The following is a 26,646-nucleotide window of genomic DNA, read 5'->3' on the forward strand; positions in this document are numbered from 1 at the left end:
CAGTTGGTTTATCTGTTTACCAGTTTTTGGACATGTGGGTTATTTCCAGTGTGGGGAAATTATGAGTAAAGCCACTATACACATTTGCATATGTTTTCACTTCTCTTGGATAAATACTTAGATGTAGGATTGTGAGTTGTATGATAAGCTTGTGTTTAACTTTGTAAGATACTGCCATACTGTGTCCCAAAGTGGCTGTATCATTTTGCATTCCACCTGCAATGTGTGAGAGTTTCAGTTCCTCCACATGATTGCTAGCACTTGATATTGTCAATCTTTGTAAACATTAACCATTCTGGTAGATTTGTGGTGATAGCTCACTGTGTTTTTTTAACTTTCATTTCAGTAAAGACTAATGACCTTGAATATCTTTTTGAGCTCTAATTTGCCAATTTGTATCTCTTTTGGTAAAGTGCTCAGATCTCTTACCCAGTTTTAAATAGTGTTGCTTAATATGTTATTGAATTTCAGGAGTTCTTTATATATTTTGAGTCTATTTCTAGACTCTGTTCTGTCCAACTAATCAGTGTTTCTCCCTCTATCAGTACACTGTCTCAAGTACTGCAGCATTACAGAAAACTTGAAAGCAGAGCATGTTTTCCAACCTTGTTCTTTTGTTTGAAAATCATTTTGACTCTTATAGGTCCTTTGCATTTTCATATAAACTTTAGAGTCAATTTCTATTTAAAAAACTGCTGGAATTTTCGTTGAGATTGCATTAAATCTATAGGTCAATTTGAGGAGAATCAACATCTTTAAAAATAGTCTTGCAATCCGTGAGCCCATTTTGTCTCTTCATTTATTTAGTCCTTTCATTTCTCCTCGTAATATTTTGTAGTTTTTAGTGCTTTACACATAATTGTTAAGGTGTATCCCTATTTCACATTTTTTGTTATTCTATAAATGGTATTTAAAAATGAATCTCTGCCTAGCATACAAAAATACAGTTGATTTATATGTATTGGCCTTGAATCCTGTGGCCTTACGATACCTTATTAGTTTTAGAGGCTTTTTTGTAGATTCTTTCAGATTTTCTATGTAGAAGATCATGTTGTCTATGAATAAAGACAGTTTTTCTTCTTTATTCCCACTCTTTACACCTGTATTTCCTTTTATTGCCTGTTGCACTGGCTCGAACCTACAGTACAATGTTGAATAGAAGGGTTTACTATTCCATAAATATCAATTTGATAAAAGTATTCGATAGCATTATTAAAATCTTCTCTAACTTTTTAAATTTTTGTTGCTTTATTAATTTCATAGTGAGGAGTGTTAAAATCCCCAACTATAACTGTGCTTTATTTCTCTGCTCTGTTGTTAGGTGAGTATAAATTTAGAATTACATGCCCTCCTGATGAACAGATCCTTGTATCATTATGAAATGCCCCTCTTCATATCTAGTAATACTCTTTTTCTTGAAGTTTTTCTCATGCTTACTTTTTGCATGGCGTGTGTCTTGCCATCCTCTTATTTTCCATCTCTCCGCGTGACATTGTATTCAAAGTCATTTCTTGGAGACAACATACAGTTGGGTCTTGCTTTTTTTTTTTTTTTTGTCAACTTTTATTTTGAAATAATTATAAATTTACAGGAAGTTGCAAATAAATTTATAGGGAGGTTCTGTGCACCCTTTACCCAACATCCCCCAATGTTAACATCTTAGGCAAATAGAGTATCGGTACTAGAAATTGACATTGGTTCAATCCACAGAGTTTATTCAGATTTCTCCAGTTTTACATATATTCATTTGTCTCTGTGTGTGTGTGTGAGCTTCTATGCAACTTTATCATGTGTGTAACTTTGTGTGACCACCACTACCACACATTAAGCAACACAGTCATCACCATGGGGCTACCTGGTTCTGCTCCTTTATAGCCACATCCCTGTCCCTGCCCCCTATTCCTAACCACTGGCAACCAATAAATCTCTCTTCCATCTTTGTATTTATGTTACTTTAAGAATATCACATAGGGGAGCCTTGGTGGCTTAGTTGGTCAGGCGTCAGACTCTTGATTTCAGCTCAGGTCATGATCTCACAGTTCATGGGTTCAAGCTCCCCATCAGGCTCTGGGCCCACAGCACGGAGCCTACTTGGGATTCTCTCTCTCCCTCTCTCTCTCTTTTTGCCCCTCCCCCACTCACTTTCTCTGTCTCTCTCTCAAAATAAATAAACTTTAAAAAAAAGAATATAAATTCAAAGATACAGTATGTAACCCTTCGAGATAGGGTTTTCATTCAGTGTAATTCCCTTCAGGTTCGTCCAGGTTGTCCATAATCTTCAGTTCATTGTGTTTGTTGCTGAGTAGTACCCCAGGGCATTGCTTTTTTTGACCTGTCTATCTGTGCATTTTAACTGAAGCATTTCATCCATTTACCAATACAGTCTTTCTATTTGTTCTCTAGTTGGGCCATCTGTTTTTGTTGTTCTCTTTCTTCTTTCCTTCCTCTCCTGCCTTCTTTTAAGTAAAGAAAATATATTTTTAATATTTGATTTTAGTTCTTCTATTGGCTTTTTAGCCTGCCTCTGAATCATTTTTTTTTTAGCTTTTTTTAGGGATTCCCATTTCCATCATTCATTTAATACAGTTTACTTAGAATTAATGTTATTATCCTTCATATACATTGTACAAATCTTGCAATAGTAACATTCCATTTACCTGCTCCACTGACTTTTTTACTATTTTTGCCTTCAACTTTACATTTACATACATAATGTACCCCACAATACAATGTTAGTATTTTAATGTACTGTGTTAAAATCACTTAATTATTTCTCTTTATTTAAATAGAGGTAGTTTTTTCTATGTTAATATCTTAGTGCTGTGCTGGGAGTCATAGACTGATTTTTTTGTGACTGAGAATTAGGCATTGTAATTGATGAAAAACATAATTTGAAACTGAAAGTATAATCAATATAACAGGGTTTAAATTATTTTTTTTGTCTGATGCAAGATATTTTAGCATAATTTTCCTCCAGCTTAGATAAATCCCCAGTCATTATTTCTTTGCAAACAGGAACATTTAAATGATACACACACACACAAATCTCAGTTTTAGCAAAAGTACCAGATCTAAGATCCTAGAAAATATTATTTAATACATGCCAGGAAATATCCACCCCTCCTCCAAAGGCCTAGTCTTACAGAAAGCTCCAACAGAAAACTCCCTTAAATGTTCTCTGTAATTGGATATTGAACTAAAATTCTTGAGACTTAATTTCCTGGGGCTATATTTTCACCTACTTAAGAAATGTCAGTCTTTGCTGGTTGTCTGTGAGCTATTATGACTGCGTCGTTTACCAGACATTGTACAGTGGGAATAGCATGATTTGAATTGAGTAAAGACACATGAGATGAACCATGTCATGTGAAACCCTGGGACAGATGTATAATCAGCCTTGAGTAAGGGAATAAGAGAGGCCTTCTAGGTCCCTCCACATCCTCCCACTTTTTATTTCATATTGATTTAGATAAAGTAGAATTGCTCAGGCTTTCCTTTAGAGGCTTATTAGGAGATAAATATAGAAAAGGAGTTAAGTTCTATATTCATATTTTCCCTTAGAACAACTGTATCAAATTGGATTTTTTTTTTTTACCTAATTCTTTCTTTCTATCCCGATAAAAGCAAATAAAACCAGATTCCTCATGGTAGTTAAGGAGAACACCATTACTTTTTCAAAGATATGTTTTTCTCCACTGTTGTGGAATATACTAATTTTTTACTAGAATACATTAGACATACCCCTGTTACTGGATAAGACAGACTTTCCTTAGAAATTTGGAAAAATATTATATTCTATCCCTCTAGTTTTATCCCTGTCTACTGTCTTAGCCTTATCTCCTCAATACTACAATGAAATCAACGCCTTGTTGTTTCCTGCCTGTATGCTGTTTCCTCCACTAAATGGCTTTGTCTTCCTTCCCCATCTGTAAAATATTCTAGTCCTTCAAATCTCCACTTCTGAGAAAGATTTCCCTCAATTCTGCAAGCTGACAGCAATATCTCCTCCCTTTAAATCCACAGAAGTCTGTGTATATTTTTTAAATTTTTTAAATATTTATTTATTTTTGAGAGAGAGGCAGAGCGTAAGTGGAGGAGGGGTAGAGAGAGACAGAGACACAGAATCCGAAGCAGTCTCCAGGCTCTGAGCTGTCAGCACAGAGCCCAATGCGGGGCTCGGACTCAACGAACCGCGGGATCATGACCTGAGCCGAAGTTGGATGCTTACCCAATTGAGCCACCCAGGTGCCCCAAGTCTGTATATTTCTTAACACACATAGTGATTTGTTAAAATGTCGCATACCCTAATTTATTAATAAGCTTCTTGAGGGAAGGACTTGCTTACTCATATTCATATTTCCCATATTATGCAGCACAGCATATCTTGCTTCAAAGATACTGGATAGATATTTGTCAAGCAGTTAATTAATCAAAATACATAAGTGCCAATTTTAGTACCGTCATCATGAATGGTTTCATCTAATAGGCTTTGTGAACGTCTCTATTACATTCAGCAGGGCCAAGCCTAGAGTCCACCCTGGAGGCAGGGCCTGTTTGGAAGGACTTGATGACATGGCACACAGAATCAGCCAAGGACACCCCCAGTGTGAATAGATAACTTGTTGGGTGCATCTGGCGGCAGCTGAGCTGCTGGCAACTTTTGTTTGGCGTGAAGAGCTTTCAGCCCAGCTCTCATTGTGGCACCTCGCTTCCATTATGTTTTGCCTCCTGTTTTGTTTATATGAAAGACTACAGTCTTGTCTTAGAATTTCTGGGTATTATGAGTACCTTAGGGAAATCTGATTATAGAGATAATCTACTCAACAGTGAAGAGTTTCAATTTGTTTCTATTGAGTTTTGTCAATTCCGAATCCCAGATACCTTTGTCTTCCAGCCCATTGACTAGAGCCTCCCAGCCAGACGTTGAGGCATCTGTTTCTATAGTCTTACGAACTGGGAAAGATAAATAAGAATGTGCGGGAATTATCTGTGTATTTGCTAACCACCAATTTAGATCTAAATAGACTCCCTCTGTTAGGAAGACTAATGAATTCCAATTCTCTGAAATATCCTTTGCTTTTAACAAGCAAGATGGAAGGTAGCTAAAGAAAAAAGAGAGGGAGAGAGAGAGAGAGAGATACACAGAGGGAAGAGCTGTGAATAATGCCACCAGAGAACCAATTATGTTCACCAGCTGGCATTGAGAAACTTGTTTCCTGTGACAAAAAAAAAAAAAAAAAAAGATTTCAGTTTTAGCCTCAGACTCCTTTTTGACATTGTGTTCTTTAGGGCTGAATGACAAATGCTCCCAGATACCCCCTAATATATTAGAAAAAAATTCTTCACACTTGTTACATGTAACATGACAGAGCAATGGGTGGGAAGAGAAGGGCCAGCAGAGGCATCAATATGGCAGTCAATACGAATCGATGGGATAAAATGCTGGTCTCCCCAGCCACATAACTGACTTAGTGATACGTTCATGACTTGGCGAGACGGGGATTTAAAAAAACACTTGGTCAGGACATTTCATAGATGTAAGACTAGATTTGTTGTGAAAGAAGAGTGAAAAAGCTGTGTTTTCCAGTAATACAAAGTGCATTTTGAACTTGGGTTATTTTTTCCCGTTTGTGATGGCAGCGAAACCCAGAACTGAGCCTTTATGTGCTTTAGTGGGGGACAGCCCAGATCTTAGAATGTCAGTAAATCAAAGCCCAGTTCTACAGTATGACAGTTCAGAGGAAGAAAGTCAGATGTAAATAATACTGACTTTAAAAACAGTATCTATTTCAGAATCTCTCAGCTGGTAAAACTTGGAAGGAAGCGGTGTCACCTCAAGGTTCATTCATGTTGTAGCATGTGCCAGAATTTCCTTCCTTTTTAAAGCTGAATAATATTACGTCGTATGCATATATCACATTTTGCTTATGCGTTCCTCTTTGATTGACACTTGGGTTGCTTCCACCCCTTGGCTACTGTGAATAATGGTGCTGTGAACATGGGTGTACAAATAACTGAGTCTCTGCTTTCAGTTCTTTTTGGATTTATACCAAAGAATGTAATTGCTAGACCATATGGTAATTCTATTTTTAATTTTTTAGGAGCTGCCACTGTTTTCCATAGCAGCTGTACCATTTTACATTCCCACTAATAGTGCATGAGGATGTCAATTTCTTTATATCCTCACCAACACTTATTTTATGTTTTTGTTTTATTTTGTTTTGTTTTAGTAGCCATCTAATGAGAGTGAAGCGGTATTTCACTGTGGGTTTGATTTGCATTTCCCTGACGGTTAGTGATTGTATTGGTGAACATGGACTGCCATAACAAAGACCATCAACTCTGTTTCCTACAGTTCCAGAGGCTGGGAAGTCCAAGATCAAAGTTCTAGCAAGTTAGGTTCCTGGTGAGAGCTCTTCCTGGCTTGCTAATGCCTGCCTTCTTCTCCATACCCACATGAAGGAGACAGAGAGATCATTCTCTCTACCTCTTCTTCTAAAGCCACCAATCCTAGTAGATAGTGCCCTCATTTAACCTTAGTTACCTTTTAAAAGTCCTGTCTCCAAATTTAGTCACATATGAGTTTTGGAAGGACATAATTAGGTCCTTGGCAGTGATGTTGAGCTTCTTTTCATGTGCTTATTAGCCATTTGTATATCCACTTTGGAGAACTGTCTATTTAAATCCCTTGTCCATTTTTAAATGGGGTTATTGTTTTGTTTGGGTTTGTAGAAATTCTTTACGTATTCTGGATATTAACTCCTCATCAGGTATATGATCTGCAGGTATCGTCTCCATTCTGAGGGTTGTCTTTTTACTTCTTGATGGTGTCCTTTAAAGCGCAAAAGTTTTTCACTTTGATGAAGTCCCATTTACTTTTCCTTTGGCTGCATGTGGTTGTGGCCTCATATGCAAGAGACCATTGTCTGAGTCAGAGTCATGAAGATTTACTCCTATGTTTGCTTCTAAGAGTTTTACGGTTTTAGCCATTATGTTTAGGTTTATGTTAATTTTGAGTTAATGTTTGTACATGGTGTGAGATATCCCTCTTAGTTCCTAAGACCATAGTAGTTTTAGAATGCTCATTACTAGAACAGATATGAAAAAAATTGGTAAGGAGTGTTTTGTTTTTTGTTTTGTGGTTTTTCTTTTCTTTTCTTTTCTTTTTCTTTCTTTTTTTTTTTTTTTTTTTTTTTTGGTTGTTATTCTTAAGGGTCTTCTCCAAAACAATTACTTACTTATTGCAGACATGGGTAAATCACATCTACTTATATCATCAAAAATATACTTCATTTACATTAAGCTCATTCAGTCTGATAACCAGAGAAATCCAAACATAAGGTAACCTAACAAGAATGGCTGCCAGTAGCAGTTGAGATTAACAGTCATTGAAATGTTGTGAATAATATCTTGATTATAAATAAAACTTGGCCTCATCTTTGTACCCAGAATTGGCTAAGACTACATGTCATGTTTAATTTTGATTAATGGCAGAGTAACTAATTAGGGTGGGAAAGAGATTAGAAAATCATTCAAGATGTCGGTGTAGTCCTCGTGCCATTTTGTCATGGATGCTATAGTCAAGTTCACAGTGACAGGCACATGTAATAACTAGGAGCTGAGAATAGTTAGATTTGAAGAGTCAAGGCAGTGCTTTTAAAATCAGCATTTTTAGTTAGATTTGATTTTCTTTCTCTGAATTATTATGCTGTTGAATTGGGCTTTGATTTATTGACATTCTGAGATTTGGTACAGATTTTCTTTTTGCTTTGCAGGATGCACAGAATCAAAAATTAAAGACCAGTATATGGTACTATGAGGTAAGTGCTGTTTCCTTCCATGCATGCTGGACTCCTGATTTCTATAGTGGTGCCTGGGTGGCTCAGCCAGTTAAGCGTCCGACTTTGGCTCAGGTCATATCTCGTGGTTCATGAATTCGAATCCTGCATCGGGCTCTCTGCTGAGAGCTCAGGGCCTGGAGCCTGCTCCTCATTCTGTGTCTCCTCTCTCTGCTCCTTCCCCACTAGCACTCTGTCTCTATCTCTCTCTCTCTCAAGAATAAATAAACATTAAAAAAAATTAAATCTGTTGCAAAATATAATTATTCTAAGGAATAGATATTTTCTTTGTGTTTGCAATTTAGTTTCTTAGACCTGCAGCAGATCTAATTTATTAGAATCTGTGTAAGATATATGGCCATGGTTTCTGGTGGGGGCACCATCTTTAGGGGTTAGCAGGGAAGTCCTCTCCCTTAACAGTACCAGCAAGCAGATCAGTAGGGTTATTCATCCAAATCCTTCTTCAGTTCTTTGGGGAGATTGACATTGCCCCTTTTTGATACATTTCTTTTCTAGCTTCTCCTAACAGGTTTGGGATGACAAATTTTTATCCTGGAGCCCCACCATGTTTAATGGGATTAGGGAGATCTCTCTACCTCTAAACGCCATCTGGGCCCCTGATATCATCAGTGAGTTGTAAGTGTGCTGGGGTGTATTTCTACGGGGCTTAAACTGCTTGGACTACTTATGCCAGTTGTCACTTTCAGTCACCGTTGCTGTCTTTTGTTTCTTAACCTAAAGAGGATCATAGTGTTGGGAATATTCCAGGTAGAAGTACCATGAGTTGACATCATTTAAGATACAGATTTAATTACAAATGCTTGAGGTTACTCATGGGTTATGTCCGTTGCAAAAGTAGCAAGTGAATTATCTTTTGAGGCTGTCATTACTGAATCCATCTTTGCCAGGGTAAATGACATCATGGGAAATGTGATTCTGTCGTTGCACTTCTAGACTAATCCTGAGTGCCACAGCCACTACCATCGCATAATCAGTTCTGTTCATGTATTGAAATGACTAAGGCCTTCTCTGTAACAGCGAGGTCTTCTTGTGTTTCATATAGTGTGGACATTGAATGATCACCAGGCCTCCCCTATGTCTATGTGAACTCATCTGGGACCATTAGGGACGCTAAGCCTATCCAGGTGGTTTCCACATGCAATTTAGAGACATAACGCTTTTCCATTTGATATGCAGAACTGCAGCCTAACTTTCAGTAGCATCCTGCACACGGGTAAACCGTGAGTGACATAGTGTGCCAATGGGAGAACACTCTTGTGCTGGGTTGGTGCACTTGGGTGAAATTATATCATGCTGTCTGTGAGGTTTATTTTGTTCTTGCACATAGTTTTTACAAATCGAAATCTTTTCTTACAGCTATTTGGCTACCATTGTAATTTGGACTGAGTACAGTGTTGTGCCCAGATACATTGCTCACTGCTGCTCTAGGTTTGGGAATACAGTATTAGGCCTCCTCTGCCACTGAGAAGGTTATAGAAGTGGTAGGACCAGGTCCATCATTCTATGGATAATGGAGTACAAACTATAAATTCACAGTTGGTTGTTTGTTTGTTTTTTTCACTGAGAGGGAGACTCTATTCCACATCCTTATCCCTAATTCAAAATGGTTATATTGAACCCCATCTCAGTAAGACTGTACATGTGGGGGCAAGAGTGAAAGGAATAATTTGAGTCGGGAGTTGGAAAAGCGGGTGGTTATTGGGGCCTCTGTGTGTGGGGAAGTCCATTGTTTCTCTTGTTTTCAGTGGAAGATGTAGACCTGGCCTTCCTGAGGAGCAGAGAAGACATTAAGCATGACAAAAAGGAATTTTTGAAGGACAGTGAGTGGGAGCTTCTTTCCGTGTCCTCAACATACAACATCCTGCAGAGCAACACTGGAGATTTTGCATAGATTCAGTTTAACGTAGGTCCTTCCTGTTCCTGTTGCCTACTTCTCTGCAGTCGCAAGCCTTCTCTGCTGGGCTCAAGGATCTCTGCTCTGTCGTGTATTCTCATTCATTATCATCATCCAAAAACTGATGACTCAGGTGGCTCTGGACACCCCTTGCATTACAGCATTTCACAGACCAGAGATTCAGTCCCAGATCCTGGACTCCTACTGTAAGGATTCCATATGTGAGTAAAAAGAGAATGGTTTCAGGCACATGAACCACCCACCTTAGCAGGCATCCTCAAGCCTCTCGGTGCATACTAACATCCCCACTCCCAATTGCTGCTGAGAGGAGGGGGAAACAAAAAAAAGAAAAGAAAGAAAACCCACATACAGCAACAACAACAGAGTGGGAGAAGAGCGTCTCTTTAACGTTACTGTCCTGTTTTTAACTGAGTAAATTATTAATTAATTCCAGAAACAAATGCATAAAGCTATCATTATTAATTTGACTATCTTGAGCAATTAGCTAACAAATCACCTACAGGATCCTCAGAGACTCCTGGTGGTTTCTGGATCAGAGAGAACAGCTGCTCTAAAGGGATTCGATGAGAACCCAAGCTTCTCGGAAGCACCACCAGGATGCTCTTGGCTGCATTGTCATGGGGCAGTTTGTTCAGCAGGGGCCTGAGGGGTGGGGTGCAGGACAGCAAAACTGCTGTTTTGCACTCCAGAAGCAGCCATTCTCCCTTCCCTGGCCCTTCTGGCAAACTGTCCTGATAAGTGGTTTGTAGCAAGTTCATGCAACTGGTAGATCCACAGTCAGTATTCGTTTCTGCTTTTCTGCACAAAGTCAGCTAATAGTGTTGATAGCTGGGTGGGGAGGAGTTCTTCATGCCAGGTAATGTCTGTGATTGACAAATAGAGACTACAGACAGGTCAGGATGACACACGACATGAATTCTCTTGGAAACAATCCTTTTGGATAAGAAGGAAAATTCAGACTAGCCTAGGTGCTATGGTTATGCTGGATAATCATACGCTAAGAGGGGGTGGTATCGAAATAAGCTATTATTGAGGGCACAGATGCCCCTCCATTGGTCAAAAGATGTTCCATGCAGCTTTCCAGCAAAGCTCTGGTTAAATCAGGGCCTCCTAGAAATAGCTGTGGCTTGAACGTGACTAATGTATAACTAACTCATCACAACTCATACCTTCCTGGTGGTGGAGTCTGGGTGTTTGCCTGTTCTGCTTGGTTTTTAGCAAAGCTAGCGTCGTGGCTTATTTGTCCACTTTTTTTTTTTTTTAAGTGAGAGAAAGGGAGGGGAAAAAAGAAAGCTTTTTTAATTTCAATGAGTTTCTTGGCTAAGAGTAAACACCTCATTAATTTTAAAGATATCAGCCCACAAACATTATTAATGCAGCCCGAATAATGGCGAGCATTAAAGGGAAATGTGAGGGAGGAGCCCGTGCGAGGTGGAACACAGTCACCTACCAAGCGCTCCGGAGAACGCTGCACACACCATTACCTACACTGCACGAAGGAGACAAACAAAGGCAAGAGGCAGGGCCGATAAACAGGAGTGCGCACGCACACACTCACTCACACACACATACACTCATACTCTTTCCATAAAGCAGCCATTATTTGTAGTTACACGTCACCCTTTACCCTGAATATTAATTTGTCTTCCCAGTCGTGGCGAAAGGCTTTCTATGTAGTAGGTCCATTTTTAAATATGATGGACAGAGGCGTAAAACAGTGCTTACGGAAGGAGAAGCTTCCCTGTGTCTTGGGAACAGTGATCCCATCCCTTTGCCCTGTTTACCGCCATGCTTCCATGGTATGCCAGAGGTGGGCATCGATAGCACTGTATGCTTTTGGAGCTGTTCCCTGCATCTCTTTGCCCTGGGGGCTGCTTTCCACCCTCGCCCTCTGGAACAGAGTAGGGAGAGAACTCTGAGTAGTCACAGATCATGTTTCATAGGCAGGGAGCCACGCCCAGAAGCAGTTATACAACTTTGGAAAGACTTAAAGTAGATTCAGTGGCTATCCTAGGTCTCTTGTCTCCCTTGGCCTCTCTCAGCCCCCATGCCTCCGCACACCTGCTATGTGCCCTGATGGGCTCATGATCTCTTACTCCATACCAGTCATCCTGCTCTGAAGTTAACAACTGAGGCATCCTGGTGACCTTCGGTAGCCTTTGGGCAATCATGTGAAATTGAGAGCCCGGTTCTCTGCCAGCACTGGTCTGCCAGGGTCCTGACAGCAAAGGGCCATCTTCCTCCTGATCTAATCACCTGCAGTGTCCCTGTCCAGGCTGCCCAGTGCGGGGGTGGAGACAAGTGGGGCAGACAGGAGGAAAGATGATCTAAATATCTTGCCCCTCTGGGCCTGATGTACATTGCTGCCATTACTACTAAATCAAGTGCTCAGGATTCGTGGTTAGCTCGAGCTAATGTGCAGTCATATCTGCTGGCTCTAGAACACGTTTTGTTTATCAGAGGGCACTGCTAACACATTGGAGTCAGGCTACATTCCACAGGGGGCTCAGAGCATGGGCACCTTTTGCCTACAAGGAGGTCTGTGTGCAGCCTGGCACCTGCTCCAACAGCCATAGGGGGGAAGATTCCCTCCAATACATTATCGGACATAATGCTTCCAGAAACAGAAGGGTGATCATTCCATGTCTACATGGCAGCTTTTTGTTTTTTTGTTGTTTAAAAAAAAAAAAAACGAGGGTAGAAGTGGGAGGAGGTAGGAATAAAATGTGAGAATTCATTTTGGATGGAAAAGGGTGGACAGCTGTTGGAAGAACTAAAGTGAGCCCAACACGCACATATCCTCACAATGAGTGAGATGTTCATGCAGGCAGGGCTGGGAGCCTTCCCCGGCACCCCTGGAAAAGTGCAGAGGGGCAATTGAGAAAGCAAGGTGCCCCATCTTTTCCTCTTTTTCTGGCATAGTTTTCCTTTACAGATTAGGTTAGAGTAGTTTTGTTGAGATATCCATTGAATGCAGCTCATGAACTTGAGAGAAGTTCCTTCTGAGCTCCACCAGATCGGGAGGAAGAGTGAGAGAATGAGAATTTAGAGCCCTAGAAATCATTCCAGGGTCATTCAAGCACCCTGACATCATGGACTTTGTGCTAACCCAGCCTGACCCATGGTCCAGATCCAACTCCGAGTCCGGAAGCTCTCGCTCCTATGCAGAGATCTTACTTAAATGGCAGCAACTTTCCCATTCTTTCTGAATTGGGAATGGTGGGAGGGGCTTGGGAGAGGAGGAAAATGGGCTTCTGTATGAAGCGTGAGTCTGGGCGTCAAAAATTCCAACTATGTCATAAAGACGGTCATGCAAAATTGAGTACTGGTGGGGTCTACCATCAAGGAGGCAATTAGAGGCTAACCTTGGGGCCTATTCCATCTCCAAGGAGCTCTCCACACACACATTCTGAATTAGATTGATCTCTTTCATTAACATCAATAGGCTCCAAATACCTTTGTGTACTTATTATTACCTGGCTTTAATGGATAATGAAATTGTGGCATAATATTGCTAACACCTGAAGGGTGTCTAATGGAGAACACGGACTGAAACTAAAGTGCTTTTTCTTCCCTTTCTGTGGAATTTAAAGGCACCAGCTCCTTTAGTCCGTTAGAAATGATGGGCTCTAGGTAGGGGCAGTTCCACGGAGAGTGGTCTCACTGAGCTGGTGACATCCCTCCCCCCCCTAGCATCAGCCATCAGCTGGAGTCCCTCACTGTCTCTGGAATGACCTGCAGAGAGGTAGCCCTCAGGGGATGGATCTCAGTAGGAGAGGCCCCATCTGTGCTAACTCCACGCTCCCACCTTCTTGGAACTAAAAGTAACATTACTAATAAGACTCCAGTACAACGCAACGAACATCTCTTGAGCCCTTGTCTTGTGCCAGGCTCAGTGGCCCCACTGAGGACACAAGCATGGGTAGAGCGGGGCTTCTGCTATCCATCATGGGCCTGAGATGTTGCCCAGGGAGACACTGTGACAGTGACCACAAAACCCAGCATTTACTTGACCCTGGGCACCATTTTAAGTTTGCACATGTAATCCTCACATCTCTATGAGATGGGTACTCTGAGTATCTGCATTTTTACAAATGGATGGATCGGGGTACAGAGAAGTTAACTTGCCCAAGTTTAAGTAACTTGCCCAAGGTTACAGGGTAACTGTGGAGCCTGACCTTGAGCCCCCAGTCAGTCTGACTCCAGAGACTATGTGCTAATCCTCTTTGATGCTGACACGCAACTCGGCTTGACATGGTCTATTCTAGTCCATTCTTTGGTGTTCATCCAACTGTGTGTTACTGGGCAAGTCACCTGTGCTCGTTTCCTAGGGCTTCCATAACAAAGTACCACAAACCAGGTGGCTTAAAACAACAGAAATTCATTCTCTCAGCTCTGGAGGCTGGAAATCAGGGTGTGAGCATGATTACTTCCTTCTGGGAGCTCCAGAAACAATCTGTTCCGTGCCTCTCTCTTAGCTTTTGGTGGCTGACAGCAACCCTGGGCTTGTAGGTATATCAGTCCAGGATCTGCCTCCACCCTCATGTGGCATTCTCCTTTGTGCGTCTCTCTTCTTCTCATAAGGACCCCAGTTGTGTTGGCCCACCCCACTGCAGTCAGCCCTCATCTTAACTAATTATATGTGTGGTGATCCCATTTCCAAATAAGGTCACATTCTTACCTTCCAAGAAGGACATTAATTCTTGGGGCCATTATTCAACCTGGACAGTCCACTGCCCTCTCTGGCTCCCCCAAATTCATGTCCATCACCTATGCAAAATACCCACCCTCTCCCAACATCCCTAAATGCCTTACCCCATTTCAGCATCAACTCTGAGACCAAAATAACATCTAAATATAAACTCAGAAAGTCCCAAATCACATCGTCTAAATCAGGTACAGACTCTGGATATGGTCCATTCTGGGGCAAATTCCCTTTCCATCTTCAGAGCCTGATTGCTGATCCCCTGGGATGGACAGAAGCCTGTCCTATTAACTCTTCTAATTCCAATATTTAAAAAAAGTGCCTGACACTGTGTTTATGGTCAGTTAATGTTCCTTCAACAAGAGAGTAAAGAGATTTGAAGATCAAATGAGATCATGAAAACAAACCATTTCTGAAAACTGTGATAAAATTAGAATTTCTTTAGGCTGCACTGGGCTTGCAGAGAAAATTAGTCCATAAGTACATGCTCCTAAATCAACCTGAAGAAAAAGGAAGGCCCTTTGTTCTTGAAGAAAACCAAAGAGAGGGCCTATGTAGCTTTATAGTGTTATAAGCCAAACATAGGTGGCAGGATTTCTGCTTTAAGTTACAGGACAGCTAATTGTCTGCCTTGTAGCCGCCATGTTTCTCTTGCACTTCCAGCTGCTGGCACTATCCAGTGACAAATATTCTCCTGACAGGACTGGCTACATACTTGGTGGGGTCCGGTGCAAAGGGAAAATGTGGGACCCCTGTTCATAAATTACGAGTTTCAAAATGGCACCAGCAGAGCCTGAAACCAAACAAGCCCTTGTAAGTGCCAGGACCCAGGAAGTTTCCCAAGCCTCATGCCCATGAAGCCCGCCTACCTCACAGCCTCTTGGCCCCTGCCACACCTCTCCCCTGGCACCGTGGGGGACACGTGTTCTGACAAAACTGAGGAGCCGTCTTTGGTTCTGGCCCAGATTTATGTTCACTCTCTGCACCAGCCTCTGGGTGGAGAGGAACCATCTCAGCATGTGTTATTTACACGGGGGCTTTATTTAAAGAGACAACAGCCAATCTCAAATGTACCCAACATGTTCAGCAAGCAAAAGTGAAGTGCATTTTAAAAAAAGAAAAATCAGGGGGCAGGCACCTGGGTGGCTGAGTTGGTTAAGCATCAGACTCTTGATTTCAGCTCGGGTCATGATCTCACAGTATGTCGGTTTAAACCCTGCCTCAGAGTCTGTGCTGGCAGCACAGAGCCTGCTTGGGATTCTCTCTCCTCTCTCTTTATCCCTCCCCTCCCCTTCTCTCTTAAAATAAACAAACATAAAAAAAAAAAGAAAAGAAAATCAAGGCATGCACCTGGGAGCACTTAAACTAGGACATGTAGGCACTTAGAATCCAGGGACTCTGCAACTCTATTCCCTTGACTCTAAGCCTAGGCTCTTCCTGCTTAGGCAGCTGCCTACTTGTACTTCCTTTAGGGCAGGGTTCTTACACTTACTGTTCATGTCATATCTGCCATGAGGTCTGGGGGGTGGAGGTGGTCTTCCCACTTCTACCCTCTAGCAACAGCAGGCTTGGTTGCCCCCCACCACCCCACATAGCCTAGGTCAGGCACACAACACAAGACCCCTGTGGACTCTGACCACGTGGCTCCCTTTCTGTGGCTCCCTTCCTACGGCCCCCAGCTAACCACTGCCTGGTGGGTCATGTCACAGCATGACCAAGAGAGCTGGAGACACACAGGTTGGTGACAGTTCATTTTGTTGTGGTTTTTCTTGTAGACTGTGCTTTGATAGAAATGTGTTTTAACCATATCATTACAAAGCATGAGTGTGGCTCTCATTTAGATATCTGCAGCCCATTATACTTCATGTGAAAGACAACAGCCAGACTGCAATCCTCCAAATGGCTCTGGCCTGCCAACCTCCACTGAGTCGGGATATGCTCCCAGACCCAAATGCTGGGGGACCCCTGTTATCTCCTGCAAGGTGGTAGGTATCTGGTCTCCCCCAGCCAAGCTCTTCCCCACCTCCGTCTCCTCCATTCGCGGCCTCTGCCTTGGCTTTCAGGTATCATTCCCATGCCACCCCCCTCCTCCAAATCCAACAGCAAAGAGCTCAGAACGTGCATTTGTTTGGCAAACTGATTGAATACCCATCGTAAGATAGGTATTATCTTTGGCCCCATGAGGAATGTTTTAAAAGTTGCTGCTTTTGCCCCCAAAGGGTCACAGAAAGCAGTCCTATCGTTCCCTGATGGAAATAGTTTGTGTTTATTAAAGACACTTCCTGTCACCGCCCCCAGAGAAGCGAGGTCTACGAAAATGGCAATGACAGAGCAACTTTCTGAGTCTCAAATTCCCAGCTACAGAGCCCCGGCAGGAGCTCCGGATGCTCAGCCATCCTGCGGGGTGTCTTCAGTTATCCCCCCAACTTAGACCCACTTTGCCCCTTCTCCTCCTGCTCTGTGCCCCTGGAGACGAACCACAGTCTCTCTGACCAATAGGAAGAGGGGATGGAGTGACAGGAGATTGGAGAGAAGGGGAGAGTGAGGAGGGTGCAGATGAGCACTCCATTTTTCTCCCAGTGGAGTTAGTTACCACGAGGCTGGCTGTGCCCCTAAGGGGAAGCCACAGCTCCTGCTTGGTGGCCTTCTCCATCCAGCTTTCTCTCAGATTCTGCTCATGTTCTCAGCCCTTGCCCCCTTCAGGACTAAGGGCAGAAGCAGCTCACCCAGTCCTCCCCAAGTATCTGGGGCACTGCCCCCCTTCTTGTGGTTTCCCTCTGCCCTGCTCCTTGTAAACGGTCTCCTTGCCAAGAGCTCCACAGATTTCCCAGTGGTGCTATTTGTTCCTGCCCAGACTCTGACACATACACAGGTGCTAAGGTACTCACGTTCCACATAGGAAGACGGGCTAAACCAAAAATAGTACAAGATGTTGCCTACACGCTGTCCGAAGAAAAATGTTGGTGTAAGACCTCAATTTAAAACAGCTTCTCACTCACCAGCTGTGTGAGTTTGAAAAAGAAATTTAATGTCTGTGTACCTTCGTTTCTTTGGAGATGATAATACCCAGCCTTTAGTGTTGGTGTGAGGGTTTGAATAAGAGCATAGGAAACACAGCCAAGTGCCTGGCATACAGCAAGTGGTAAATAAATAGAGGCTTCTTCTTATAATTATTAGTAATATTAATACTAGTTCTACATAAAAGCTTAAAGGTTTTTTTTTTTTCTATTTTCCAAAACACAAAATAATCTCCGTTCTTGAAACTACGTAGTAATTTTACATTATGTAGAACTGTTGGGACTTCAGGGATCTCTTGGCCGTGGGTTTGGCCAAACATTAGTCCATCAGCTTATACCCTGTCTTCATTAGACTCCATGGACCCGGCCAGGTGGTGATTCGCAGGCGCCCACTGGTCTACGTCATGAGCCTGCTGATTCCCAGCATCTTCCTCGTGCTTATGGATCTGGGAAGCTTTTACCTACCACCCACCTGCTGAGCCAGGATTGTGTTCAAGACCAACGTGCTGGTGGGCTACACCGTCTTCAGGGTCAACATGTCTGATGAGACGCCAAGGAGCACAGTGAGCACCCCTCTGATTGGTAAGCAGCTTTGGGGACACCAGACCTCCATGTTACAGGACTCCCATCAGAGATGAGATGCTGCATTTCAGATGGGGGGGGGGGCGGGGGAGGGAGAGGCTCCAGAGACTCTAGCTGATGACACCTCATTTGGTTCCTTCCACCAGGAGTCTTCTTCACAATTTGCCTGGCCTTCTTGGTTCTCGGCTTATTTAAGTCCATCCTATTGGTCACATTCCTCCATGATGAGTGCAGCAGTGAGCAAGAGTGGCCCCTCTCATGCCTTCAAGGGGACATTGATGCTGACGGGCCTAGAAGAGATCCCCAAGCCCAGCCTGCTGGGGTGACAGGTTTGTGAGAAGCCTCAAGGCCCCTACCCTATCTTGCTTTATCACTCTCCACCCTAGTTTCCGTTGGTGGAGCGCCAGGCCAGTGTCCCGCTGGGTGAAAAGTGTGAAACACTTGCTTCTTAACCTCTGTGCTGCATCTGATATTACCGCTGTGGAGATCGAAGGCTGTCTACCACCTGCTGGCTTTCCAGAAGGCCTCCTTTTAGCTTACAGGTCAGGCCCTCATTTGGCTTTCCTTGTTTTTGTTTGTGTTTTCCATTGCTTCTCGGCCTTTTGGCTGAGATCAAGTGTTTGTGTTTTCCAGTTTTAACCAGTACCTAAAGTGACTGAGCCTCTGACTCTAGAATAATAGAGCACACATGCACAGTTTGTATGTATTTGGGTTCCTATCGCTTAATCTGAAAAAGTGTATGAATGATCTCAGGGCTCACTTTGGCCCCACATATACTAAAACTGGAACAATACAGAGGTTAGCATGGCCCCATGCGAAGATGATATGCCAACTTATGAGGCTATTTGTACTGTTCGCTTGAAAATTGCTAGGTGGGGCCCCTGGGTGGCTCAGTCGGTTAAGCATCCGACTTCAGCTCAGGTCATGATCTCACAGTTTGTGAGTTTGAGCCCCGCGTCGAGCTCTGTGCTGACAGCTTGGAGCCTGGAGCCTCCTTTGGATTCTGTGTCTTCCTCTCTCTGCCCCTCCCCTGCTTGCACTCTGTCTCTGTCTCTCTCAAAAATAATAAACATTTAAAAAAAAATAAAAAGAAAGTTGCTAGAGAGAGTATACCCTAAAAGCTCTGATCATGAGAAAAAAAAATATGTGACTATGCATGGTGATGGATGTCAACCAGACTTACTCTGGTCATCATTTTGATATAAATATCTCAAATTACTACGCTGTACACCTGAAACTAATATGTTATATGTAAATTATATCTCAATTAAACAAAAAAGAATCATCCCAGCCTCTAAAACTCCAACTGAGTCAGTGGGGCTGGCCCCTCCCTCTCTCAGGAAACCTCCTGGGTGGATCCAGCCTAGATAGCCTTCCTCACAACACAGCTGTGCCGTGTTCTCCAGGGCTTCTTTCAGCACAGCCTCACCTGCCCTGAGCAGGCAGGAGAGAGTCCCCAACCCAATCCACTGCCCTGTACCCCCTACAGACCTTCCTTGTAGTATGAGGCCGTCAGCTCCAGTGGGAAGTCCAGGGGCCACGGAAGCCCATTCTCCCCTCTCATGCAGAGCCCTCGGTCTGTTGAGAACACCAGGCCCAGTCAGAGACCCTGAAGGAAGTCTCGTTCCAGCTTAAGTCCATCAGCACCTACTTCCAAACCTGGGACCAGGAGGACCGACAAGAGGTTAAGTGGCTGGCCTTCCTGGAACGTTTTGACCGACTGCTCTTTAAAGCGTGCCTCGTCGTGCTGGGGCTCTATGCCGTGAGCCTGTGCTCCCTCTGGGCGCTGGGGAGCAGCTTGTGAAGACTGGAGGCTGTTGGTCTCACCAAACATTCGCTTTCTCGGTACTTGGGGAAGGCTGTAAAGTGTTGTGGGGAGGTTGGAGGGGGGCATGGCAGGTTAAAAAGCTCCCCTCTTGCTGCCTCTTTTCATTCAGTGCAGGTACTCACACCTAATGAGGTACTGAATGGCCCAGGGCTAGTGCATTCATGGCGAACATGTCTGGCCATCTCCAGGTACACAGTGAAAAGGAAGCCCGCCTTCTCATTCCGGGCCACTCCCCAAAGGTGACACCATTAGCCATCTCTTTCAGAAATTTTCTAGGTACATACATACTTGTATGTTTTTGGGTGTTTGTTTGTTTGTTTGTTTTTGGTTTTAGTGTAAGATTCCTTCATCTCCCTGTTTTATCTTAGTCACTCAGGCAGCTGTTCAAAACCTTTACTGAGTGTCAGTTAAGTCCTAAGCGTTATGTTAGGACATGACAGAACACAGAATAAGTCAGTCACGGATCATTCTTCACTGGAATGATTCCCGAGGTCAACCTTGTACAAAGCAGAATGCAAAATTGTCACCATGTCTGTATCCTGAAGCTCTTGTTCCCACTGGCTCCGACGAGCGCCTCTTCCCCAGTACCTCACCACAGTTGGACAGAAGCCGGGCTCCAAACCTTCCAGACCCAATCTAGCACAACCTGTAGTCAACGCAGACCATGTATAAGGCACTGAGCTGGGGGATGGGCTTCATGCATGCCCCTTGGGTTCAAGGAGATTATAATCTACTCTCCCTGTAGAATCAGCTAGGGCCGCCATAACAAAACACCACAGACTTTGTGGCTTAAACAGAAATTTATTTTCTCCCTGCTCTGGAGGCTGGAACTTTTCTTTGAGGCCTCTCTCCTTGGCCCATAGATGGCTGTCTTCTCCCCGTGTCCTCAATGGTCTTTCCTCTGCATGTACATGTCTGTGTCCAAATTTCCTCTTCTTATAAGGACACAAATTATATTGGATTAGGGCGTACCTTAACAACCCCATTTAACCTGAATGGCCTTTTTAAGGGCTCTGCCTCCACATACACATGCTGAGGTATGTTAGGTATGTTAGGGCGTTAGGACTTCACCATATGAATTTGGGGGGCAGGGTGAACACAATTCAGTCTATAGCACTCACATGATGGTGGACGCTTGGCAAGTCAAAACTGCACGTAAGCTGGAAGGCCAGGACCCAGGGAATAGTTGTAGTTTGAGTCCAAAGGGGTGGGAGGTGTCTGCTGGCAGAATTCCCACTTATTCCAGGGGTGTCAGTGTTCTTCTGCTGAGGCGTCCAACTGATTGGATGAGGCCCACCTGTACTCTGGAGGGTACTCTATTTCACCCAAGTCGACTGATTTAAATGTTAATCTCTAAAAAATACCTTCACAGAAACACCTAGGGTAATGTTTGACCAAACATCTGGGTCCTGTGGCCTAGCCAAGTTAACACACAAAACTAACCATCACAGTCCCAATGGCCCCTTCGTCTCCCATCTGTGCCCACAGTTACTTGTCTAGAAAGAAGAGCCCTGAACACATGGAACTGGGGTAACTGGTCAACTTCTGGCTCTTACTCTCCAGTGGCCCAGTCTGCCATGAGTATAGCTCACCTTCTGGCAGTTCCATGGCCTCACAACCTGAATTCTAAGGTGGAAGTGCAGGTCTTCCACAAAATTTCCTTCCTCCTATTTTGACTTTCTTCATTTCTCATGGCTTCTTATTACAGTCTTCTGTCTAGCCAGACTAACCTGCCTGCTGTTTCCGTCTAAGCCTCTACTGTGAGTTGACATATTCTTTTGTTTCTCCAGTCTGTGTGCCATTGCGTCTGAGGAACCTGCTCAAAACAGCCTCCCTCACCTTCTTCCCCTGAGCACCTCGTGACGGTCCCCTTTCTCTATCTTTACTCTTACCTTATTCTGTGTCCTTCCCCCTTTGAACATTTTAGGGCCTTGTGTGTGTGTGTGTACATAGGTGTGTGGTATGGTATATGTGTACAGGTGTGTGGGTGTGTGCATATGTGGGATGTGGGGTGTGTGTACACATGTGTTTGTGTGGTGTGTGCACATGCGTGGGTGTGTATACGTGTGTGTACATAGGTATATGGTGTGTGTGTGCGTGTGCACGTATGTGTGGTGTATGTGCACACATGTGTGGTGTGTGTGGTGTACATGTGTGTGCACATCACTCATCACACAGACCACATACTCCTAGAATAGCCATCCCGTTTTCTAGTTCTAGTTCATCCCCATCTCGGCCCGGGTCCACACAGAGCTTCACTCATGGCGATTCTGCGCTAATTGTTGCAGAGCAACGCATTCTAGCTCGCTGCTGACGTTGGACACATTTCTAGTGTGTTTTTCCAGGTCTGAGGGGGAAAATCTACCCGAGGTCAGACTCCCAGCCCCTCGGCATCCCTCTGCCCTCTGCCAGGGCAGCCATCGGGAGGTTGGCGGGCAGACCACGGTTGGCTGAGAATCAATTCTCCTAACACTGCCAGCAGAGGACACGAAAGTCCAAAGCTGTTTGCTAGGAACTTTTTGCGGCACGAAAATTGTCTTTTAAAAACCCTGCTCCCCCATCCCCCTAAAGAAAAAGAATTTAAATTCAAACAGCCTTTACCTGCATCCTCCCTCTCTCATTACCTCCCAGTTAGTGCTCAACGCCAATTGTCCATGAAATTCCGCTGCTGCTGCTAATGAAATGAAGAACATAAGAAGTTTGTGAACAGGAAGTGTCCGTGCAAACCTCCACCTGTTTCCCTCCTCACTTCCTCCTCTGCCTCCGCCTGCTCAGTTAGCTTCTTGATCGATCCCTAGATGTCTCTTCACTTCCTCCGCTGTCACGGGGGAAAAGGCTTGCAGTGAACTCCCCGCTACGTTGTCTCCTTCCTTTCCAGTTGTCCTTGGGGAAAGCGTCTGGTTTTGGTCCCAGCTCCATCACTGTCCAACCAGGAGACCTTGAGCGTGATTTCTCAGAGCTTCGACTATGCGACACAGGTTGCTTATACTTACTCCACCAAATCACAGAACTTTGAGGATTGGAATGAAGCAATGTATTTAACAGCACTTTCAAAAGTAACTAATACATCACAAAATAAAAAGAAGACCTGCCTGCTGTCCACAGACGGACTGTACTCTTCAGGCTTTGGTGTGAGGTCTTTCTTCCTCTGCCTCGATCAGAATCCACTTACGAGCTCTGGTTCTCCCCAGAAGTGCCTTTATTCTGGGATCCAAGGGCCAAAGCCTGAAGCCATCACCTGCCTTCTGGCCAGGGACTTGGGTGGTCTGGCTGCCCAAGGGACGTCCCATTCCACTTTCCATGCAGCCTTCTTTCACTTCCTCCCTAGAGAGCATCTCCTCGGTCCTCCTCCAAGAGGCAGCCTTTCAGGAGCGAGGCCTGACCACTAAGCTGGGCCCCAGTGTGGACCACCTCCGTCCAAGTGCCAAGGGGCCCTGATCTCAACGTGGCACCAGGGATGCGTTTGAAGCCCCAAGGTCAGGTCTGCATCCTGAAGCAGTGCCATTATTAACAAACGACATGGGACCCCTCCCCCTGGAAGAGAGTCCCTGTGCCGTGGGAGGAAGATAGGGCACCAGCAGCCTTTATTTACAGAACAGCTTTAGTTCAGCTCCTCCAAATGTTTAGAAGTTTCACGATTCCTGTGTCACAGAGGAAGGAAACTGAGGAACAGAGCAAAAATGGGATTTTCCCAGCTGTGACTGCTCCGACCATCTGCTGTTTCCCAGAATCTAAGGTAGTTTCGGAGCTCACCAAGAAATCACAGCTCCAATTTGGGGGACTTCACTGACGTCTAGAAGAAAGACTTAGCTAAGCACAGCCCCAGGCTAGACAGGCAGCCCTCCGTTTTTATGTCATTCTATCTCAGAATAGCTTCCAAGTCCGGCTGCTGTGGTCTCCCGTAGCCTGTGCGGTCTGGTGTAGGGCCAATAATCAGGCTGTGGAGGGTCTTGCTCCCCTCCCGAGACACCTCCAATCCCCTCCCTGCTTGTCCTAGAGGGGAGGAGCTGTTGCGGTTAAGGAAGCTGACCCCCTCACCCTTAGTCTCTGTGACCCAGCTTTGAACCTGGACAGGTCGGACCGGGAAGCAAACCAAAGAACTCACAGCTCCCATCCTGGGCACAGGCAGCATGGAGCAGCACCTGGCGGGATTAGACCCACCTCCGTGCAGCCTGGAGGGCCCCCAGGTCCTCTAACTTCTCAGGGATCTAAGTATACTTATAAGGGCAAGGTTAGCAAAAGAGGTGGAACTGAAATTTTTCGCCTACCGTGTGGCTCTGAGGTTTCTAGAAAATTCCAGATTTTGTACTCCAGGTAGGGGATTCCTCCACCAGTTCCTGGATGTTGGCTGATCATCCCAAGGTAGAGACCCCAGGTCCCCTGGTCCCCCCAGGAAGGAAGGCTATGCCTCCCTCCCTGCAACTCCCATCAGTGCCCTGGGCCCATCGCAGGCGTCTCCCCCGTCTTCGTCCTCCTCCCTGGCTCACACTCCATCTCAGCAGCCAGAACCTCTCAGTCCTGAGTTATTTACCTGCTGAGACAGTAAGAGCTTCATAATTAGCTGAGCAACAGCATGGAGGCTTTTATGAGCAGCCAGGCCCCCCACCACACTCTGGTGTCCATAATTGAAATGACCCACGCCAGTGATTAGATTAGGGGGCTGAAGCAGCCCAGTGTGCCACCCCCACCCCCCTCCCCTGTCCTGTTGGGGGGGTGATGTAGTTAAGTTTGTGCTTCATTTGGCAGAGGCCATAAAGCAGGCATTGCAGCGAGGCTTTCTGCAGGGCTGGGGAGGCACTGCTGGGCCGTGGGCGGGCTCTGTGGCTGGCGACAGATTCCAGATCCGAGGGGGATCCCTCACTTGCCCTTTGCCTCGCTCTCTCTGCATCTCCCCCAGCCTAGTGCCAGGCTCCAAAGACCTGGGCCTACCGGGATTACCAGCCCTGCTCAGTGTCCCTAGGGTCCAGGGCTGCGTGTGGGCAGGCAGCCCCCGATGGGACTCCGCTCCTGGTCACCCTGCTCATCCTCCAGGATGAGAGCTCCAGGCCAAGAGCAAGAGGGTCAAGGTGCTGTCAGCATTCCCTTTTCTCCCCACCTCCCTGCCTAATCTCGGTTTCGCAGCTCTTTCCTGTACAAGCCTTCTTCAGCACCCCTGTCTCCTAACCTTACTGCTTCCCCCCACCCCGGGGAGCGGGTGTGGACACCACGGGGCTTTGGAGTCAGAAACATTTGTTTGTTCTACTAGAGCATGGTTACCCAGAGTTGGCATGGATTTGGTCTCAGTGCAAACCTGAAGGTCTGGTGGAGGCTGCCGGGAGTGCTGTCACGAGACAGGTTTGGGGGCCCTAGGTGGGCTCTGTGGGAAAGATTGCTGTGATCAGTTGTGATGTCTGCCCCAGGAGAGGGAGGGAAGGAGGAGAGGGGCGCTAGGGGGCCCAGCCGGTTGAGTGTCTGACTTCAGCTCAGGTCAAGATCTCATGGTTCGTGGGTTCTCCCGGGTCGGGCTCTGTGCTGGTGCGTGGAGCCTGGAGTTCTGTGTCTCCCTCTCTCTCTGCCTCTCCCCTGCCCCTGCTCATCCTCTGTCTCTCTCTCTCTCAAAAATAAACATTAAAAAATTTGTTTTTAAAAAGGAGGAGAAGCAGAGCTAACGTTTACTGAGGGTTTTGTCATGTGCCAAGGAGGGTTCTGGGTGCATGGGTGGTAATATTCTAGGACCCCAAGAATGTCAGCCCCGGTGGGGCAGGGAGTATATCGTGTTCGCTGGTACGTCTCCTGTGCCTGTGGCTGCGCCAAACACGTAAGAATCAATCAATACGGCAATATGGGTTGAGTGAACCTCACTAGGTTCAAATTCCACTCCGCCACCAATTAGCCATGTGATTTGGGGAAGTCATTGAAACTCTGTGCCTCGGTTTCCCCATCTATAAAATGTGATTAATATTAAACCTAGCTTACAGCGTTCTTAAGAGAATTAAATGAGTTACTATATGTAAAGTGCTTAGAACAGTGTGCCGCACACGCTAAGTACTCAGTTATGTAATAATTTTTATTGTTAAAGTCAATACCCCCATTTCACAAGTGGTCACCATCACGTATACCTGTGCCAGACTCTCTAACTGATCTCTGTAGGTAATCGCATCAGATAGATAGATAGATAGATAGATAGATAGATAGATAGATAATACTAGGGCTATTCAGATAGATAGATAATACTAGGGCTATTATGAAGATTATATGTACTATGAGATATGTATATATATGATGAGACCTCGTGGTGTATCTAATCCTCATAGTCACCCTACTATTATCATTTGCACTTCACAGTCACACGGGGAGGTTAAGTACATTGCCCCAAATCACTAAGCTAGCAAGTGACAAAGCTAGGGTTCAAATCTAAGCAGTGTGGCTCCAGACTCCATGCTCTTGGGGAGCCTCCTGTGCTCAGGCACACTCTGGCTCCAGAGATTTAACCCTTGACTCTTACTTCTTCCCCCCCACCCCCACCCCTGACTCTCAACCATCACTTCTTAAAAGAGGCTCCTATTTCCTAACTTTAGATGTGGCTACTGTAGAAGATAGGAGTTTGAATTCTAATTCTACCACTCATTAGGTTTACGACCTGGGGCAAGTAACTGAGTTAGCTCAGAACGTCAGGGCTGTTTTCCTTATCTGTAAATTCCGACAAAGGGCTCTTTCACTGAGGTGTTGTGAGGACTGAGAGAGTTAAGATTTGTGCACAG

At 44.8% G+C, this 26,646-nt stretch overlaps 1 protein-coding gene across 1 annotated transcript in view; it reads left to right on the forward strand.

Moving 5' to 3' along the window:
- The window catches only part of HTR3B (5-hydroxytryptamine receptor 3B), a 54,070-nt gene extending 31,049 nt beyond the window's left edge, over positions 1–23,021 (forward strand). Inside the window, 9 exon segments of the mRNA XM_058686779.1 lie at positions 7,776–7,820; positions 8,368–8,474; positions 8,902–9,010; positions 9,012–9,072; positions 9,605–9,762; positions 17,868–18,078; positions 18,225–18,407; positions 19,647–19,923; positions 20,016–23,021. Coding sequence (XP_058542762.1) covers positions 7,776–7,820; positions 8,368–8,474; positions 8,902–9,010; positions 9,012–9,072; positions 9,605–9,762; positions 17,868–18,078; positions 18,225–18,407; positions 19,647–19,882 — 1,110 coding nt within the window. The 3' untranslated portion in view covers positions 19,883–19,923; positions 20,016–23,021.
- The last annotated feature ends 3,625 nt before the right edge of the window (positions 23,022–26,646 follow it).

Source organism: Neofelis nebulosa, chromosome 10 (genome assembly GCF_028018385.1).
Source record: "Neofelis nebulosa isolate mNeoNeb1 chromosome 10, mNeoNeb1.pri, whole genome shotgun sequence".
Classification (NCBI taxonomy): domain Eukaryota; kingdom Metazoa; phylum Chordata; class Mammalia; order Carnivora; family Felidae; genus Neofelis; species Neofelis nebulosa.